This window comes from Myotis myotis, unplaced genomic scaffold (genome assembly GCF_014108235.1).
Source record: "Myotis myotis isolate mMyoMyo1 unplaced genomic scaffold, mMyoMyo1.p scaffold_m19_p_12, whole genome shotgun sequence".
NCBI lineage: Eukaryota > Metazoa > Chordata > Mammalia > Chiroptera > Vespertilionidae > Myotis > Myotis myotis.
In genome coordinates, this window is record NW_023416316.1 from 60,387,221 (window position 1) to 60,407,986 (window position 20,766).

A 20,766-nucleotide genomic window follows, 5' to 3' on the forward strand; every position below is an offset into this window, starting at 1 on the left:
CTTTTCCTTTGGTTTCCACTTGTAAATTTTTTGTGCTTTGCTGAGGTTTAAAAATGGAGGTCTCAAATTTCACTTGAAAGCTTTTCCCGATAATGTCGCATTGTCTTTATAATTAATGGTGCATTGCTGAAATGTTGTGGAGCATAAAAGTAATTGCAATAAACAGTTATGCCCGCTCTGTCCCTTGTCATGTTTTTTTCTCTTTTGAGATGTCAGTGGAATTGTATGTAACCCGCGTAGAAACGAGGAGCCTTCTGCACATTTCTGTTGCCTGTTTTAAAGTGCTCAGTGAGCAGTGGAGGAGACCGGAGTTATTTTTCTGAAGCCAGGAAGGGTTCAGGCAATGGTCTGCAAAATTGCTAAAGACAGTCCTGGAATCTTCTTTAAAACCATAGAAAAAGGAAGAATCATGCGTGCATATATTAGGCTGTCTTACATCAAATCCTAGCTGGACTGCAGTGACACATGCTGTTCAAGAAAGACTTAATACAGTCCCTCTAATCGGATGAATTGTCTTGTTGTGCAAAAACTGTTATTACACTGTGTGTGAAGCCAGCCATGCTGCAGGGGGAAGAATTAAATCGCCTGACTGAGAGGTCACTTGTGCATAGTAACACAAGATCTATTACCGTTATTAGGGACTCTGGAGGACATTCACCCTTTTATGGTCTTTCAACTGCTGGAATGAAATATTTTAGTGGTAAATGACACCCTCTGGGAAATCCTACTAAAGATTCATTTTTTTTCCCACTGTTTGTACATCAAAAGGGGGGAGGGGCCTCAGGGGGGAAAATCACATTGTTCTTTTCAGATCACTTAAAATTTGTACTTAGTTTGATTTGGTGAGGTGACGGTTGCCTCTGAATGTTCCTCACGACACCATTCCTAATCTGTGTCCATTAGCACCACACTTCATCTTTCGTAACATGGCATGCCCATTCTGTAATCTTTTCCGTAGGGAAATTCACCATAGCCTGAAAGCTGAGACCAGGGTATAGGTGGTCTATGCCAAAATCTGGAGTAAGCACTTTACAATACATGAAACGAAATCTCTGTCTGCTTATTTTATTTTCTTTGAAGGTTCTTTTGCATGTATTTAGGAAGATTATGTGAGTATGTATTCTAGTTCTGCATGGCAACCATGGTTAGCGGTAAACATACATATAGTTAATCCTTACCCAAGTATATATCCCCCCCCCCCCCCCATGGATTTTTAGGGAGAGTGGAAGGGAGGAGGAGAAACAGAGAGAGAGAGAAACATCGATGTGAGAAAGACACATCGAAGGTTGCCTCCTGCACGTGCCCCAACTGGGGCTGGGGATTGAGCCTGCAACCAAGGTATGTGCCCTTGACCGGAATAGAACTCTTCACCCTTCAGTCTCAGGCTGATGCTCTAACCACTGAGAAAAACCAACTAGGGCAGTGGTAAATATTTAAAAACATATTTTCAGAAGTAAATGAATAGCAGTTGATCTGAGGTGAAGCTTATAACAGTTATTAAATTGGGAACCAGAGTTTCCTTCCAATGGATTACATTCATTATAAACTGTCAATCTATTTGTTGCAATTTATTACCACTCGGGAATTTTCTGTCGTCTTGCTATTTTGCTAAATGATTGAGATTTTGTGGTATAAGAACAAAGTAAAACTAGTATGGCAAATAATTTGAGTAAATTTTTTGTTAATTTTGAAGTCAAATAACTGACTTTTTTCCTCTTCCCATTACTTCATTTTGATGTCTTTTCTCATCCTTTCTTCTAAAGCTTCCTTACTTTATTGCCTAAAAAATATGGAACTGTTAGAGTGATGTGAATAGGCACATAAATTCTCTTGGATTTCTCAGTGCCTGCTTTTGCTACAGGTATTTTGATGGGTTTGTTATAACATATCTGTCGAAATGTGATTTGGTAAGAAGGAATAGAGGGAAGGGAATACATTGTCAGTAGGAAGAAGACATAGATATTTGAGCTTCACTGGAAATAAAAATAATTTAGTAAAATGGGAGATAGAAACCCTTTGTCAGGTTGCTAATGAGAGGCTTGACCTAGCTGCTGCTGCAGCAGCATCTTTGGGGATGATGAGAGATGCAAAATGCACTGTTGCTAGGCAACTCTCTTGGCTGCCTTTGGAGCAGGTTCATATGTGCTAAGAGCTAATGAATCCTCATGTCTGCTCTTTGAAACTATTCAGAAGCCAATGAAGACATACCCAGACATTTAGTATTTACAAGTGCTTGAACCATTCTTTCCATGTCACTTAGTCATTAAAAATTAAGTTGACCATTTAGTGTGTATGGAATATTGCTTATTTTTTCAAGATGGACCAACATTTGAGCCCTAATATGTTTTTAAAAGAGAGCTGAATAAGGGATGACTTCGTTCCAATTGATGCTAGTTAAATGATCTATGTATAGAAAAGGCTAATATGCTAAGTGGCTTTCCCTTCGTCTGGGTAATGACGTCATGTAGCAACGCTCTGTGTCCTCTTTCTAGCGATGACTAGCCTCCTTGCAGTTTCTTCAGCCCAGGAACACAACTTGCTTTATAGCCTGTGGAAACGCTTTATACTGTAACCAAATGTCTGTGAAGCATTTTCCTGTGCCTCATCTCATTTGATCCTCACAGAAGTCCTGGAGTAGGTAAATAGGAGACTTGGTAGAATCCTATTTATTTTTCATTAGCCAGAATATGGATATATAGAAAGTTTAGAAACTTGACCCGACTGAAAAGAAGTAAGAAATGGTGGACCTTGAAAATGACTTCAGGTTTTCTCACTGCACAGAATATAGTCAAACACCGCTGCAGTTAAATATTTTACCTTTTGTTCTCCCTGTGCAGATCCACAATAATAATCTGCGTCATGTTGATATTTACTGCTGTGTTGTTGACAATTACCTGAAAAAGAAGTTGGGGTGCTTCACTGGGCTGGGAAAAGTTTAGCTACCTTAGAAAGCAGGTCTAATTAAGCAAGTTTGTTCTATATCTATGAAAGGCTAAGTTGACTCGCGCATGCATGATACATATAAAGCTCTTGCTGGTGCCAATCGCACGCATGTGTTTCCATCTGTCATTGTCAATCATGAATTTAGTTGACACTCTATTATAGAGAAAGGCTGATAGCGATATTAAAATATTTCTTCTAATTAATTTCCTTTCAATGTGTATGAATTTGTACACCTGGCCACTAGTTCTATATGAAGGCCTATTTTAAATTTAAATGCTTTTCTTTTTTCTGAAAGTGGTAAGTTATTTGAAACTTGCCTCTTTAAGCCTCCTACAAAGTTTTTAATTACACTGTTTTCATTCTTTGCTCAGCACAAGACTATTATTTCTGAAGGTAATAGGAATCTGGAACCAAACTAATTTTGCAAGTGGCGTGTCTAAAGCTCCCTCTCTACTCCCACTTCCCTCAAATCCTGGATGGTAGCCTGTAAGGCAAGGCACAGGACCAGAGCTAAAGCCTGCTAAGGAGTATCCCTGGGTCAGATCCTGAACCTAACTACTTGTAAGATCCCGCCCAACCTCTAATAATACCTACCTCTCAGGGGTATTGTAAAGATGACAAGAACTTGCACATGAAAAAATCATTGTAAAGTTTCATATGAATGCCAGTTTTTACATTGAATTCCAAAAGATAGTCTAAATTCAACAAAAATTTTGTGTTGCTGAATTATTAGTTATTAGTCAGGCTTTTTAATATTTTGGTAGGTTATAGGATAATAATAGGGGAATTTGTAACAGAATTTAACCTGTACATGTTTATATTTTGCTGAATTGAGCTATGATTTCTTTTAATGTCACATCACCTAGTAGAAGTGTGATAGACGGTACCCAATAAATATTTAAAGTTGTGTAAACTTCCTGTATAGACTCTCTAAATCGAATTGTTTCTTGTAATATTGCAAAATATACTAGAGGTTCTGTTATAATTCTGTGTATCTCTGCGTTTTCTCATGTGTAAAATGAGAATAATAAAAGAACCCAAGTAATTAAACTCATCATGTGGATTAAATGAGATAATCCAGAGTATAGTATGTGGTTCATAATCAGTGCTTAATTAAAGTTATGTGTTATTAAAATTGTAGTTGATTTTCATAGGTCCTTTTATTCATTTCACAATTATTTATCTGCTGCATTATGTTCTAGGATCAGTGCTAAGCTATTTAGCCAAATAGGCATGTTCCTTGACCATTTGGGGTTTATTATCATACTTTATTCCCCAAGTGCATGAAGACATCACTGTTTCCTGTGTGTGCCTGTGTTTGTGTGTGCGTATGCAAGTTAAACTACGCATATCTAGATACATAAAGGGAATAGAGGCTTGTGCTGTTCAGTAGAAATACAATATAAGCCACATATATAGGTTTAAATTTTGTGGTAGCCACATAACAAAAGTGAAAATAAATAGGTAAAATTAATCTTAAAAATATATTGTATTTAACGCAATATATTTGAAATATTTCAATGTGTAATCAAAATAAAACTATTAATGAAATATTTTATATGGAGTTCTTATACTAAACCTTCCAAATCTTGTGTATATCTTACACTTACAGCACATCTCAACTCGAACTAGCTGCATTTTAACTGCTCACTAGCCACATGTGGCTAGTGGCTACTGTGTTGAATAGTGCGGAAGTACTAAAAATCCCAATGCTCATTTCTTTGATATAGATGTAAATATGTATTTATAAATACTCTTCCCATTGCTTTTATTAGCTGAAAATAGCTTCATAGTCCCTGCAGTGTAATAGAAACCTATAATGTTTGAGAACAATAATATTTAAAGTGGGTTTTTAGGAAGGTACTAAGAGGGTGATGGACTATCTGGCAGCATTTTCTGAGAGAAGTAGCCAGTCTTGAAACTTATACTTTGTTAACCTTTTCTTCCTTCTGTAGTTAATCTTGAGTTTAATTTAGCTCGTGTTTACCGAGTATTTGCTGTATGTGTGGTCCTGCGCAAATGCAAAGAAGGAAAGGAAAACTGCCTGTAAGGTTGTCACAGGCTAGTGTGGGCCACAGTGTTGGGAATAAGACTGTTACCAAAATATATGACATAAAGTCGTGTGCAAAGCTAGCGTGACAAACAGTACTTAGAATACTCTTTTCCTGGAAAGGGGCAAACAATTACTCCATTATCCTTTAATATTTTTGCGGTTGTAAAACACTGTTTTTTCATAAGTATTGCATGAGTAGTTGAACTATCAGTTTGGAAAAGGAAGAGCATACAAGTTCATCAGGCGAGAGGAAGGACTAGATGTGCCTTGAAAAGTAAGCTGAGTAAGAAGGCAGGAGAGAACATGACCCGACTTTGTTCCCTGACATCAACTATCTCCTTTGGGCAGGAAGTTGGCCCTCGGCCTCATTCCTCCACTTAGCATTTGCAGGATCCTTCTGCTGCTCTACTTCTTATTCTTCTACCTAATAGTCCTCGGGCTACCGGGAATTTAACATCCAGTTCACTCCATCACTCGTTGAAGCACAACTAAAAATACTTTTAGTAAAATAACATTTCATATTACTAAAGTATTATTCTTATAATATATGTAAAATATATAAACAGTATCGTAGTACTAGAGGCCTTCTCCAGATCTACCATCCAAGACCCCACCCAAAGGTGAACTTTGCAAGCAGGCCTTTTAAAGATGGCTCCTCAGGCCTGCTGTGTTAACAATTTTCTTCAGAAATATGTACTTAAATTTTTATTAATTTGGGTTATGTTCTATATTTTCAGTAGTAGATTCTAATCCTTAGAATTTCCTCTCCTCTTTTTCATTTTTGAATATACGCACTAATACCTTCTAAGTAGATGGTTTTATTTTGAGTACCTTTGGTTATAGAAAACTTCGTGCTTCTTGGGGCAGCACACTCTATCCTCTAAATATATAGTTTTATAACTCCTTTTCTATATTTAACCCATATATACCTTTAAGTATGGGCCTTGGGATTACAAAATACAAACCAGTTTGTCTTTGATGTTAACCTTTTTACATATTTATATCAATTATCTTCAATTCTTCCATTCTGTAGTATGGGAACACAGAATTTTCTGTTTCTCTTTGCCCTTCTTCTTTGTGGTTATAACAAAATATCCTATTTGTAGAATTTTTTCCTGGTATATGTTTTGTTTATTGGTGTTTTTTTCATATGGAAGCTTTTATTTTGTTTTGCTTTTTTTTTTTTTAGTTCATTTAATGTGATGTGAAAATAATGCATGCTATTGTATATATTGTATGTGTATCTAAGAGATCTTGTCTCTTAGATTTTATTGTATTCCTGTTTTAAAAATACATTTATGTGGAGGAAACACAAAATTAGAAGAATTTAAACCTTTCATTATGAAAAATTTTAATCATATTCAAAAGGGAAGAGAATAGTGTAAGTTAGTATAAAGATAAAGAATAAACCCACTATGTACATCCCATAACCTTAACAGTTATTTGTCATCGCGTAGCTAGTCTGTATCTTCTGTACCCTCCCCTCCCCAGCTCCAATTCTGTAATATTATTTTGAAGCAAATCTGAGATTGGAGCTGAACTTTGTAAGTGAAGTTTGAACGTTTTCTTTTTAGAAACATTGTATTATCTTTTATTCCCCCAGAATTATGTGAGGATGTCAGTTTCACTATATCTTTACATTAACTTTTATAATTTAAAAATATTTTAAACTCTATTATGTTAGAAAATTCTTGTTATAATTTTCAGTTTGAAAAGTAGATTAAAAATTTTAAAGTTCTCATTTGCTGCTTCTTTTTTCTTTTTGAATTTTAGATTTATATGCTTTGCCCATATTTGGGGTGGGGGATAGGAATCTGTATTTATCCTAAAATATTTGCATTCTTTAGTTTACACTGTCAGATTATTGGTTGGTAATTATACACACACACATGTTTGTTTTCTTTTTCAAAATAAACTATTAGAAAGTGCAAACTATTAGAAAGTGTGGGGCAGGTATTGAGTTACTTTGGCTGGGGGTAGAATTCTGTGTTGAGATTCATATTCCTGTACAATCTTGCTTATTTGCTTCCATAGCTTGTGGTGTTGCTGTGGAGAAATCCAAAGTTATTCTGATTCCTGAATTGCTGAGTACATGTTAGTGTGAAACTAATTTTTATTTTTTCTCTCTGGAAGCTTTTAGACTCTTCTCTTTGTCCCTGGTAACTCTTGTGATTTCATGATCATGTGCCTTTGTGTGAATCTGTTTTCATCTGTTGTCCTGAATAACTGGTGTATCTTTTAATCTGGAAATTCAGGTCTTTGAATTCTTGGGATTTTTAAAATTTTTTAAATTAATGTCTTTTTCTTTACTAACGTGTGTGTGTGTTTCTTTCTGGAACTTCTCTTGTTGGACCCTGAATTCTGTACTGGTCTTCTAATTTTCTTATCCCTTCTTCCCCAAATCTTTCACTGTGTTTTTTTACTCTACTTTTTGGGAGATTTCCTTAACTTTATCTTTTCAACATTATTGAATTTTCTGTTGTACTAATATGTTTTTAATTTAACAGCTCTTTTTATTTCTTCCTTTTAAATTGTATCTATATTTACTTACTAGTCTTTCAATTGTTTAATGCCTAGTGAGTTCTTTTCTATCTAGAGAGCATGTATTCTCTTAATATTTCTTCTAGATTCTTTAAAGATTATTTCTCTTTGATGTTCTGGAATTCACCTAGAATTTTTTATTGCATGGTAATGTGTTAGAATTTCCCCTCCCTATTAAGCCACTAACCAGTTTTTCTAACACCATTCATGGCTTAATTTTTTTTCTATTGGCTTGTAGTCTGCTTCTTTTATGGATGTGACTGTTAGTGTCTTCTTACAATACTTATTTCTTTTTTCTACTCTAATAATTTTCCTGAATGCAGAATATTATGCAAGGTAGGAGTTTACTAAATCTGTTTTCTGTTATTCCTTATCAATACACTGTTTACTTGAAGCAGTGGAATCAGAATTCTTTGTTATTCTTTGTTCCAAGAAATTTAAATCAATACTTTCTTTATGTTTATGGCTTGTTAAATTAATTTTACTTCATCCTGGGTGTGAATCTTCTTGCTTAATATTAGTTTTCTGTATCATTTGTTTACCATGATTTATGTTGACCCCATTTAATGATTAATCTTATATTTGAGACTGAATTTGGACCTTATAAAATTCATGGTATAAGTTATTTATCACTTATTTGAACATCAAACGGTTTTTGTCATTGAAGAAGGAAAGAAGATTTGGAGTCCTGCTTTTTATTTCACCAACTTGTGTCGGCTGTTCAATTTTTTTTCCCCACTTCAAATGTAGTATGGAGTGGTTTACATTTATCATCATCAGTCTTGTGTAGTTTTTCATATCCCAATAAAATTGACCTGACTGTCATAGCTTTGGGTTCTGTGAGTTATTTACTATTTTAATAAATTCATAAGCATTGAATCGCTCTAGTTTTATTACATAGTTGCTTACCTGGCTGAGCTGCATTTAATTAGATCTCATTGTTGGAAGACATTCAAATTCCTCCTTCCAACTCTCTGATAGAAAACACATTGCCAGTGACAGAGGCAGCAGTGGAAGTCGACTGTACCTAATTGAAAGGAAAAATACAGTGGATACACATTATACTTTACTTATAGGACATTGGCTTTTAACTTTTATTCTACCAGTTGGACTGCCAAAGATTTAGATCGCACCATGATATAAATGTAAAACGTACTTTTGTTCAGGAAGGAAATTTTATGCTTATAAGAATTCAGTCATTAATAGTTATCATTGATAGCAAGTTGTCAAAATGTTAGCAATTGAAAAAATAGATGTTGATTATACTCCTTTTCTCACGGATGGTTTTACATATTGATAGTGTGACTAATCATTACTTTATGAATTAAATTTTCATATATCATTTTTCAAATATATAAGTTGCCTTTGACTCTGAGAGATAATGAAGACTCAGATGGCTAAAGAGACTAACCTGTTAATCAAGTTTAGGTCAGGAAAGGTCATGGTAATTGTATTATAAGTATTTCAAACTCCTGAAATGATGATATGATACTTTATCTTATTCCAGTCTGATCTTTCCTCTGTTTTCCTATACTTGGAGCTCTTATGTGATTTACCTTTTAGTATATACTGGGAAAATCTTACCTCAACATTTTGATATCCTGGTGACATTTACCTAACCGGTAAATTTTTCTGATTCTAAGTTAATTTAGTCAGAGTACTATTTAAGTACCTTTTTTTTTTTTATTTTTGCAAGTAATAGGCTTTTTTTTTTTCCCCCGTTTGGAGTATTACATAAGTCTCCTTTTCCCCCCATTGACCTCTCCCCGGCAGCCCTCTCCCCCAAGCACAAGCCCTCACCGCACCCCCCCCCCCACTACTGTCTGTGTCCATTGGTTTTGCTCATATGCATGCATACAGGTGTTTCAAATAGCTGCAATACTGTTACAGAATCTATCTTGTTGAATGGAATTGGAACAGATAAAAAAAAAAATAGGAGTAGTTTGTACATCCTAAAAGCATTTTATGGTATCCTGGGAACTAGAGATACCAAGATGAAAAAGATGTCATCACTGCCTTTGTTAACGCAAAGTGGCTAGTATATGGCTTTGGTGCAGTCCTAGCTCCAGTATGTATTAACCCTATTACATTGGGCAAATTATTTGGCCTTTATGAGCTTCAGTTTTGTCATCTGAAACATGGTGATGATCATGATTTTCTGTAAGTGCTTAGAAGAGTGTTTATAGGAACTGTTCAGTAGATGTTAGCTGCAACTTTTAGAGGAGTCATTACAGAGCTGATGCTCAAGCTGGACTGGAATAAGGCTACTAGCAGAGTGAATATCAAACAGAAGATTGCCCGGTAGGGGCCTTTGCTAGTCTCCATACCTTTCTTCCCTTGACATTATTTAACTCTCAAAGGTTAAACTTCAAGACCCTAGATCATTAACTTAATTATAATGTTATGATATAAATATAATTTGAACTACAGAATAGTATAAACTATGCTTTCACGTCTCTGATGTTGCTACATGCCTGCAGATTCCTCATAAGTGGAAGGGGTGATTAGCTTTCAGCACTTCTGTCTGTGGGCTGCTTTCCAGTGTATTACTTAAGTAATGAGAAGATACCATGAATAGAAATGTCAAGTAATTAGGAAGCTGGGATTAACTGATGTTCAAAGGCATAATAGAAATTGTGCCCATTTTTTGTAGAATGATTTTTTTAAAGTTTTGATGTTAAAATTATAAAGTAATGTCATTTATGCTTCTGTTTGTAAGAACCATTCAAGCGTATTCATTCTGTTATATAAAATTCATGGTGTTGTGTTTTTTTTTTTCCAACCTAGCACATACTGTTATCTTACCCCTGTTTTATAAATGACAAATGTACTTGTGTACTTAAAATTTACTTCCATTTTTTCCATAGAAGAAAGTCTTATGCAAAGGTGGTTCAGCATTTATCTAATCTAAGGATATGGATAAAATACAAACTAAGAATTTACTTTTGTAGTTCACATCTAGTTTTATAAAACATAAGTCTGAAAAAAGGAAAAAGCAGATACTGCTCTCAGTTTTTGCCTCTTCCATTAGATGATCATGTCTTGAGTTATTTCTTTTCACTGGTATCTTTGTTTTCTATTTACATTAATTTATTACTACATTTCTCATATAGTAATAAAATATGAACTATCTCATACTTTCAAAATAGAGAGATAGTTATAAACATCAAGTATATATATATATATATATATATATATATATATATATATATATTCTTTTAACAACTAAAGTGAATAATAAACAAACCCTTTTTATGTCTCAGAATGTATGAGTAGATAGCACTACTCAGGATTTTCATTATAGAATTGTGTGAAAGATTATTCTGTTATCTGTGTAACTTCATATGGTGTTGCCAACACGGACATTTTTCATAGAATCCAAGTTAAACTTCTGTACTCCATTCTGCATATGATACGCTACAGGGAGATGCTGGTTTGTGTCTCTTCTGATTATTTTTTCCTGTGTTTTGTCCAAATACAGGGAGAACAGTGGCACAATAGTTCTCCATCCTGTTATAGGCAGCCTGGACTCTGATTGCTTTCACTCTGCCAAGGTGGAATGGAGGGGCGAACTAAGACAGGGACTCCCATCCTCACTCTGCCATCAGCTAACTTTGTGACCCCTCTAGGCCTGTGTTCATTCATCTGAACTTGACAAAGTCTCTTCTGACTCTTAAGAAAAAACAAGCCCTGATTCTTTTTTAAAATTGTAGTAAACACATAACATAAAGTATACCTCATCAAAAAGTTAAATGTACCGTATCGTATTGTATACAATTTTTCATCTTGCAAGAGTGAACTCCATACCCATTGAACACCATTTCCTCACCATTTCCTCTTCCCTCTAACCCCTGGCAACCCTCATTCTACTTTCTTCTTGTAAGACTGAGCACTTCCAAAACCTCACGCAAGTCAAGTCATGCAGTATTTGTCCTTCTGTGACTGGCTTGCTGCACATAGCATAATGCCTCGAGGTTAACTCATGTTGCAGTAAATGTCTGGATAATATGACATTGTATTCTTTATCCATTCATTTGTCAGTAGATATTTAGGTTGTTTCCATACTTGGGCTATTGGGAAGAATGCTGCAATGAACATGGGAGTGCAACTATCTCTTTGGGATCCTGATTTCAGTTCTTGTGAAATATTTTCGAAAATGCCTATACGTGTTTCATTATAAAAACTAACAGTGCCAAGTTAAGTAAAAAAATTAGTCTCTTTATATTTCATAAATTGTTACAGAAAAGTTTGTATTTCAATAAAAAGACTTGTTTTAGAACAGGCAACTAACAGCAACTGTGCAGTTAATGGGGGTTTTTTTTGGTGAATAAAATTTAAAAGAGACTATTTACTGCCTGTACTGAAACTCCCAGAACTCAGATTGCTTGATCATATATTAGTTTTACTTATAATTCCTTGAGGAACCTCCATACTGTTTTTTATAGTAGCTGTACCATTTTACATTCCACCAACAGTGCACAAGGGTTCCAATTTTTCCACATCCTTGCCAAACACTTGTTATTTTCTATTTTATTGACAATGGCCCTCTAACTGGGTATGAGGTGATATCTCACTGTGGTTTTGATTTCCATCTCTTCAGTGATTAGTGATTTTAAGAACCTTTTCATATACCTGTAACCATTTTATTTCTTCTTCAGAAATGTCTACTCAAGTTCTTTGCTCGCTTTTTAATTGGGTTATTTATTTGTTGAGTTGTAGGACTTACTAATATATTTGGGTATTAAACCCTTATCAGACGTATAGTTCGCGAATATTTTATATCGTTTTGTAAGTTGTCTTTTTTTTTTTTTTTTTACTAAGTTGATTGTTTCCTTTGCTGCACAGAAGCTTTCCAGTTTGATTTAGACCCACATGCCTGTTTTTGCCTTTGTTGTCTGTGCTTTTGGTATCATGTCCAAGAAATGATTGCCAAAATCAATGTTATGATGTTTTCCCCCTATGTTTTCTAAAATATGTCTTTACTGATTTCAGAGAGAGAAAGGGAGAGGGAGAGAGCGATAGAAACATCAATGGTGAGAGAGAATCATTGATCGGCTGCCTCCTGCATGCCCCCTACTGGGGATCAAGCCTGACACCATGGCATGTGCCCTGACCTGGAATCGCACCAGCAACCTCCTGGTGCACGGGTAGATGCTCAACCACTGAGTCACGCTGGCCAGGCCCCTGTGTTTTTTTCTAGGAGCTTTATAATTTCAGGTCTTAGCTTTAAGCCTTTAATTCATTTTGAGTTACTTATTTGTGTATGTGTAAGATAGGGGTCCAGTATCCTTCTTTGCATGCAGATATCCAATTTTTCTAGCACCATTGGGTTGCAGAGACTATACTTTCTCAATTGTAATAAATTAATATGCATGGGTTTGTTTCTGTGCTCTCTATTCTGTTCCATCGTCTGTTTGTCTGTCTTGTGCCAATATCATGCTGTTTTGATTACTGTAGCTTTGTAATGTCTTTTGAAGAAAGGAAGTGTGAGGAACCCGGCTTTATTCTTTCTCAGAATTGTCTTGGTTATTCAGGGGCTTTTATGGTTCCATATGAATAATATGATTTATTTTTACTGTGCAAAAATGCCATTGGGATTTTAATAGGGATAGCAGTGAAGCTGCAGGTTGCTTTTGGCATTATGGACATTTAAACAATATTAAATTTTCCAATCCATGAACACAAGATGTCTTTCCATTTATTTATGTCCTCTAATTTCTTTAGCAATGTTTTGTAGTTTTCAGTATACAAGTCTTTTATTCCCATAGTTAAATGTATTCCTAAGTATTTTGTGTTATTTTTTTAGTGTGATTTTAGACAGTTTCCTTAGTTTTCTTTTCAGATTGTTTGTTGTTTGTATATGAAAACACAACCATTTTTTGGTTCATTTTGTATCCTGCTACTTTCCCGAATTCAGTTATTAAAAGTTTTTTGCAGGATTAGAATCCTGCAAACAGAGATAATTTTACTTTATCCTTTCTGATTTGGATGAGTTTTGTTTCTCTTTCTTGCCTAATTGCTCTGGCTAGGACTTTCAGTGCTGTGTTCTGTGTTCTACTAATGCTATGTACTATGAATAGAAATGACAAGAGTGGATGGACATCCTTGCTTTTTTCCTGATCTTCAAGGAAAAGCTTTCAGTCTCATATTGTTCAATATGGAAGTGTTCCTGCCTCTTTAATTTTGGGGGGAGAGTTTGAGAATTGGTGTTAGTTCTTTTTTAAAATGTTTGGTAAAATTCATCTGAAAGCCGTCTGGTTTTGGGCTTTTCTGTGTTGGGAGGTTTTTTATGGCAGATTCAATCTCCTTCTTTGTTATTTGTCTGTTAGGTTTTCTATCTCTTCACAATTCAGTCTTGGTGAGTTGTATGTTCCAGGAATTTGTTGTGCTATAATTATATATAGTTATCTCTTGTCATCCTTTTTATTTCTGTGGAATTAGTTGTGATGTCTCCTTTCATACTTTGCTGCTGTTGGATGGAATGTTCTTTATATATCTGATCAGTCCATTTGGTCTATAGGGTTGTGCTTGTCCTCTCTTTCCTTGTTCTGTCTGGATGTTATGCCCATTATTTAAAGTGGAGCAATGAAATCTCCTACTGATATTTGTGTTCCTACTTCCCCCTTCAGTTCTATACAGTTGGGTATACATATATTGCTCTGATGTTGGGTGTGTATATATTTATATAGTCTATCTTCCTAGCGAATTGACCTTTTTATCGTATATAATATTATTTGTCTCTGTGACTGTATGTCTATTTTGTGTGACATAAGTACGGTTGCACTTGCTCTCTTTCAGTTACCATTTGCATGGAATGTTTTTTCATTCTATTACTTTTAGCCTATGTATGTCCTTAAATGTAAAGTGAATCTCTTATAGATATTACACTCTTCTATAAGAGTCCTTCTATAAGGACTCTTATTTCTATCTTGTTTGTTATACTTTTAGTCACTCTTTTTAAAATGTGTTTTTAATTGATTTGAGAGAGAGAGAGAAAGAGAGAGATAGAGAGGGAGGAAGGAGGATAGAGAGAGGGAAACATTGATCAGTTGCCTCCCACCCCACCATACTCCCCCACATGCCCTGGTCAGGGATCAAACCTGCTACCCAGACACATGCCCCAACCTGGAACTGGCCCACAACCTTTTGGTGCATGGGAGGATGCTCCAACCAATGGAGCCACCTGACCAGGGCATCACTGTCTTTTGATTGAGGAGGTTATCCCATTAAAATTTAAACTACAGATAGGAAAGGACCTACTATTGCCATTTTGTTAATTATTTTCTGTCTCATAGCTTTTTTCTCTCATTTCCTCTGCTGTCTTATGTCTCATTGATTTTTTTTTTTTTTGTAGTGACATGCTTTGCATCCTTATTCATTATCTTTTATGTGTCTTGTATAGGTATTTTCTTAGTGGTTACCCTGGGGCTTACAGAAAACATCTTATAGTTATAACAGTCTATTTTGAACTGATAACAACAGCTCCAATTCCACACAAAAGTTCTACTTTTTTATTCCCCACACTTTATGTTCTTGATGTCACAGGCTACATCTTTTTATATTGTGTATCTATTACCATATTTTTACAGTTATAGTTATTTATATTTTTGTCTTTGCACTTCTATACCAGAACTAAAAGTGATTTATGCTCCAGTATTGCAGTATTCTGTACTTTTCTATATATTTACTGTTATCAGTGAGCTTTGTACTTTCATATGCTTTTGTATTGCTTTCTAGTGTTCTTTCCTTTCAACTTGAAGGACTCCTGTTAGCATTTCTTATAAGGCAGGTCTAATGGATAAACTCTATCAGCTTTTGTGTATCTGGAAAAATTTTTCTTAATATAGTATTTTTGGCTTTTTTTCTCTTCCAGCACTTTGAATATATCACCCTTCACCCCTTTGACTTTCACTATTTTTTTGCTGAGAAATCTGCTTATAGCATTATGGGGCTCCTTAGTAATCCCATCATTTTAAATTAATATGTTTACTAAGGACTTGGATTCTGCAGGAGAGTAAAGAAAGCATTGAGTTTCATGAAACCCCAAAGGTCTTAACTTGGGTTATTATAGGGCCCTTACTCCTGAGTGTAGAGAGCCAGGAGCAGAGGAACCAAGAGCTCATATGACCTCTCAAGGAAGTCGATAAATACACATGTATGTTACTTCATTAGGAAAACAACAGTCGTGCTTCATGTAAAAAATTGTCCACACCTATATATCTACATCTGTCTTTTCCTGATGAAATAACACCTGTTTGGGATTCCATTGACCTGAGAATTTAATTTGGGTTATAATAGCATCAAGAACTGTATTAGGCCTAAGAGAACTTGCTGTAAGAGAGAACATTACTGAACTTGCCAGAGAAAAGAAACACCCTTACCTACTTCTTTAGTTCTAAGGCTCATAAAGAAGCTGTACTCTTTAGCATAAACACAGTTCTTTATTTCTTTCCTGACAATATAATTAAAGCAGTTTTTTAAGAGCCACACAACTAAATAAATTATTTTATTTTATAAAATGCCACTAAATGTGCTGCTTGCCCTTCCCAGAACTCAGAATCTGTCAGTGCCTGGGTAGAACTCTTCCCAGAAGGGGTAATTCATTGAGAGACACACAGACAATCCAAGATAACCTTTTGTTTTTAATTAAAATGGGGAATGAGAAGCCAATTCAAAAATTTGTCTCCCTTCATTTGCTCAAGGTGAGGATGATGGAACTTCTGTTCTAACAGAGCACCAGCAATTGTTAAAAGTCATAAATCTGGCTGTGCTGTGAGTCTATAGCCATTACATGCATATCTTTAAATGCTGCCCTGGTATACCATGATCAGGCTCATTAATGAATGAACTGTTAACTGTTACATTTTTGGTGGTAGGGTTAAGATGTTATTTCCCCCTTGAAATTGAATTAAAGTATATACCTTCTAAGCTAAGAAGAAATAGGCTTTCTAAGATTACAGCAGGTAGAGAACATTCAACAAATTCTAGCCAACAAAACTAAAATGCACTATATGGAAACGAAAATTTTTGTGCATGTTTAAGTAGTTTCTTGCTCATAGTAGGTATTCACTCAATAATTTTTAATTAAATTTTTAAAAGAATATATTACGATATAATTCACATTCCATATAATTCGAAGTGTACAATTCAATGACTGTTAGTATATTTACAGAATTGTGCAAACATGATTACATATAATTTGAGAACATTTTTATCATCCTTCCCAGCAAAGAAACCTTGTACCCATTAGTAATCACTCCCCATTTTTTCCTACAACGCCCAATCCTAAGCAATTACCTTCTCTCTGTATATTTGCCTATTCTGGACATTTTGTATCAATGGAACCATACAATATGTGGTCTTTTGTCAGTGGCTTCACTTTATACAGTGTTTTCAAGTTTCATCCATATTGACTCCTATTCCTTTTTATGGACAAATAACTTTACATTGTATGGCTAGACTACATTTTATTTATCCATTCATCAGTTGAACACTGGGTTGTTTTTACTGTTTGGCTATTATGAATTATGCTGCTATGAACATTATGTTCATGTATTGTGTGGATGCATATTTTTATTTCTTTTTGGTATATGTTTAGAAGTAGAATTACTAGATAATACGGTAATTCTCTTTAACCAGTTGAGACTGTTTTCCAAAGTATTTGTACCAATTTACACTCCCACTAGCAGTGTCTGAGGGTCTCCACATACTTGCCAACACTTGCTATTGTCTGTTTGCTTTTTATTATAGGCATCCTATTGGGTGTGAAATAGTAAATCATTCTGGTATTGATTTTTATTTATGTCATGGCTAATGATGGCTGAGTATCTTTTCCTGTTTTTACTGGCCATTTATCTTCTTTGGAGAAATATCTATTTAGATTCTTTGTTCTTTTAAAATTGGGTCATTTGTCCTTTTATTATTGAGTTACAAGAATTCTTTATATATTCTGGATACAAGTCCCTTACTAGATATATGATTTGCAAATATTTTCTATTTTGTGTGTTGTCTTTTCATCTTACAGTATCTTTTGACATCTGAGTATTTTTAATTTAATGACATCTGAGTATTTTTTTTCATTGATCTGTATTTCTATTCTTATGCCAGTACCACCTTGTTTTGATTACCTTTGCTTTAGAGTCAAATTTGAAATTGGGAATTTTGAATTCTCAAGTTTTGTTCTTATTTTTCAAGATTATTTTGGCTATTGGATTCCCTTGCTGTTCCATATGAATTCTAGGATTACTTCCTTAATTTTGCCAAAGAAGCCAGTTGGGATTTTGGTAGGCATTACATTGAGCCTGTAGATCTACTTGGGAAATATTACTATCTTAAATTAACACCATTAAGTCTCTTGACCCACAAATGAATTGCTCTTTTTGTTTCATTGTGTTATGCATAGGTATTGAAATGGGGGCCTTGCTTATTAACACCCCCTCCTTACAGTAGAACTGATTTTAATTATTTCATATTGGAATAACATAATTGAATATTTCAATATGTGGAGTTAGTTTATTATTTCTATATCCTAAGTATAGCTGCTCATTAGAACTATAAATTTCTTTGGGGCAGTATATATCTTATTAGTTTTGTGTTGCTTAGAGTAATATCATAGTTGCTTAAGAAAAAACATTTTTTTGATTGGTATCTGGCAGCTAATCATATAAGAGAGAGAATATTAGTGGCGCTATAAAATTACCATCAACAACAAATTGCTAACTGACTGTTTCTCAGTCTTCTAATTCATATATATTTATAATACTCCTTTGAATAAAAATGAATAGTGATTGCTTTCCAGGTTGATTTCCTTCATAAGGCATAATTAATATATTCTTTAAATTCACTTCAGGTACCAAATTTGATTCCAGTTTTGATGTTCAAATTGGGAAGACCACTGGAGCCTGCATTATACATTGATATCTTATATACTTTACCTACACTTGGTGTTCACAAGGTTTGTATATTATCCAATTTACTTGAAGGAAAAAAGAAAGTGAGTCATGAATAATACATTGAATTTTGGTTGGTATCATATGAAATTTTGAGCCTTTAATTTTGCTGTGATCACTGCTTCCCTTGTTGGGCCAAATGTATTTATTAAGATATCTGAAGCATAATTCTTTTAAATCAATTAGTAGCCAAGTTTTTCCATTGGTTATTATCTGAAATAAGGTCTTTATGTTCCTAAGATTGCTACCTAACATTTCAAAGGTACCCCCAACCTTTGAGAAGACGTTAATACTGTAATAAAGTTCCATTTAGGTCTTTATTTTATGATGAGGGGGGTTTTAATTCTTTTGGTAACCTGGGGATTATGTACACTTACATCTATGAAACCTAAAATTTTAAAATATTTCCTAGGTGTGCATAGGACAAATTCTACGAGTAATTCAACTTCTTGGAACCACTCCACAACTACGAGCTGTCACTTTGCGCTTGTTGACATCTTTGTGGGAAAAGCAGGTGAGCTCAGATACACACTTGTGTAAGTATTAAACATGTTTTTTTCAGTGACGAAAACTGATTTTGTCATTATGTATGGCGGTGCTTTGACATAGTAGTAGTAGTGTGCGACATCAGTGACCGCGTGGAGAAATTTGATGCAGTGTGATGCTTGTGATCAGTAATGCAGTCAGTTGTGATTGACTCCGAGAAATTGAGACTGGGAAATAATCTTATTTCTTTGATTCTGAAATTTATTTTTCCATGTGTGTGGGAAAGTAATAAAAATATGATAACTGATTAGAGCCTTTGTAATTAGGGTGAGGTGTAACCACTTTTGTCTTTTTTTTTTTTTTTTTTAATTAAATCTTTATTGTTCAGATTATTACATTTGTTCCTCTTTTTTCCCCCCCATAACTCCCCTCCTCCCAGTTCCCGCCCCACCCTCCGCCCTCACTCCCCACCCACTGTCCTCATCCAAAGGTGCACAATTTTTGTCCAGTCTCTTCCTGCATCTCCCACACCCCTTTCCCCCCCAGGAATAGTCAGTCCATTCCCTTTCTATGTCCCTGATTCTATTATAATCAACAGTTCATTCTGTTCATCAGATTATTTATTCACTTGATTCTTAGATTCACTTGTTGATAGATGCATATTTGTTGTTCATAATTTGTATCTTTACCTTTTTCTTCCTCTTCCTCTTCTTAAAGGATACCTTTCAGCATTTCATATAATCCTGGTTTGGTGGTGATGAACTCCTTTAGCTTTTCCTTATCTGTGAAGCTCTTTATCTGACCTTCAATTCTGAATGATAGCTTTGCTGGATAAAGTAATCTTGTTTTATGAGATGAACAGTGCATGGGACTGTAAGAAATCCCCAGCAATCAAAACAGCATTCTTCCCTGCTGATTAGAAGAAAGACATTATAATTTGCAATGCAAATGGGAGATTTGGAGAGAAAAATGCTGCATAACAGGAAATAATGATTATTCAACTCAAATTGGGAAATTGCCTTTTTTGTGAACTTGTCTTTTTAGGATCGTGTCTATCCTGAACTGCAGCGGTTCATGGCCATGTCCGAGGCACCCTCTCTGTCCGCGGGCAAGGAAGTCCAGTGGGAGAAACTTATCGCTAAAGCGGCATCCATCAGAGACATATGTAAGCAAAGGTAAGATGTGCTTACCCCTTGAGAATGTATATCATGATTTATTATTTTGCATTTATTATTTTATTGCAAGCAAGAATCTAGGAAAGGTGGGTAGAATATATGTGAGTAAGAATAAATTATTTTTCAATTTAAGTTTTCTGATTGTAAAATTTAGTAAGATTGAAAAATAACTTTGACAAGCAAGCATGTTTTATATCTAATCTAGCTTTGTAGGATATTCATATCCTTTTCTGGATAGCAATTGAGTATTGTACTAAAGCATATGAGTTTATGTATTTTATTTTTCCTTATATAAATCCCTGTGACCTAAGCAGTGGACTATAGTCCAATTGTCCTTATATTCTCCCAGTGTTGTGTTGACTTTTATAGTCTTAACAGAGAAGGCCTTGTTTGTAACCCATTGCATGGAGTTGATTATTAGGAATTACGACAAGGAAGGAAATGATCTTGAATTCCCATGTATGCTGTAGGGTTTAGGAGGGTATGGAGATATTCGAGAGATGACCTGCTGGTCTAGAGTATGGATTGATAAATAGGTAGGAGGGGACATGACTGCATTAGCACCAAGCAAAGCTCCAGCGTGTTTTCTTGAGTAGAGTTAGGTAAAAATATTTAGGGA

At 34.9% G+C, this 20,766-nt stretch overlaps 1 protein-coding gene across 2 annotated transcripts in view; it reads left to right on the forward strand.

Annotated features, from left to right (window-relative positions):
- Positions 1-20,766, forward strand: part of FOCAD (focadhesin) — a 274,973-nt gene that overhangs the window by 110,281 nt on the left and 143,926 nt on the right. For both annotated transcript variants that reach the window (XM_036331270.1, XM_036331271.1), the window contains 3 exons: positions 18,387-18,491; positions 18,899-19,000; positions 20,017-20,147. In XM_036331270.1, the coding sequence (XP_036187163.1) occupies positions 18,387-18,491; positions 18,899-19,000; positions 20,017-20,147 (338 nt within the window). The remainder of the gene's footprint in view (positions 1-18,386; positions 18,492-18,898; positions 19,001-20,016; positions 20,148-20,766) is intronic.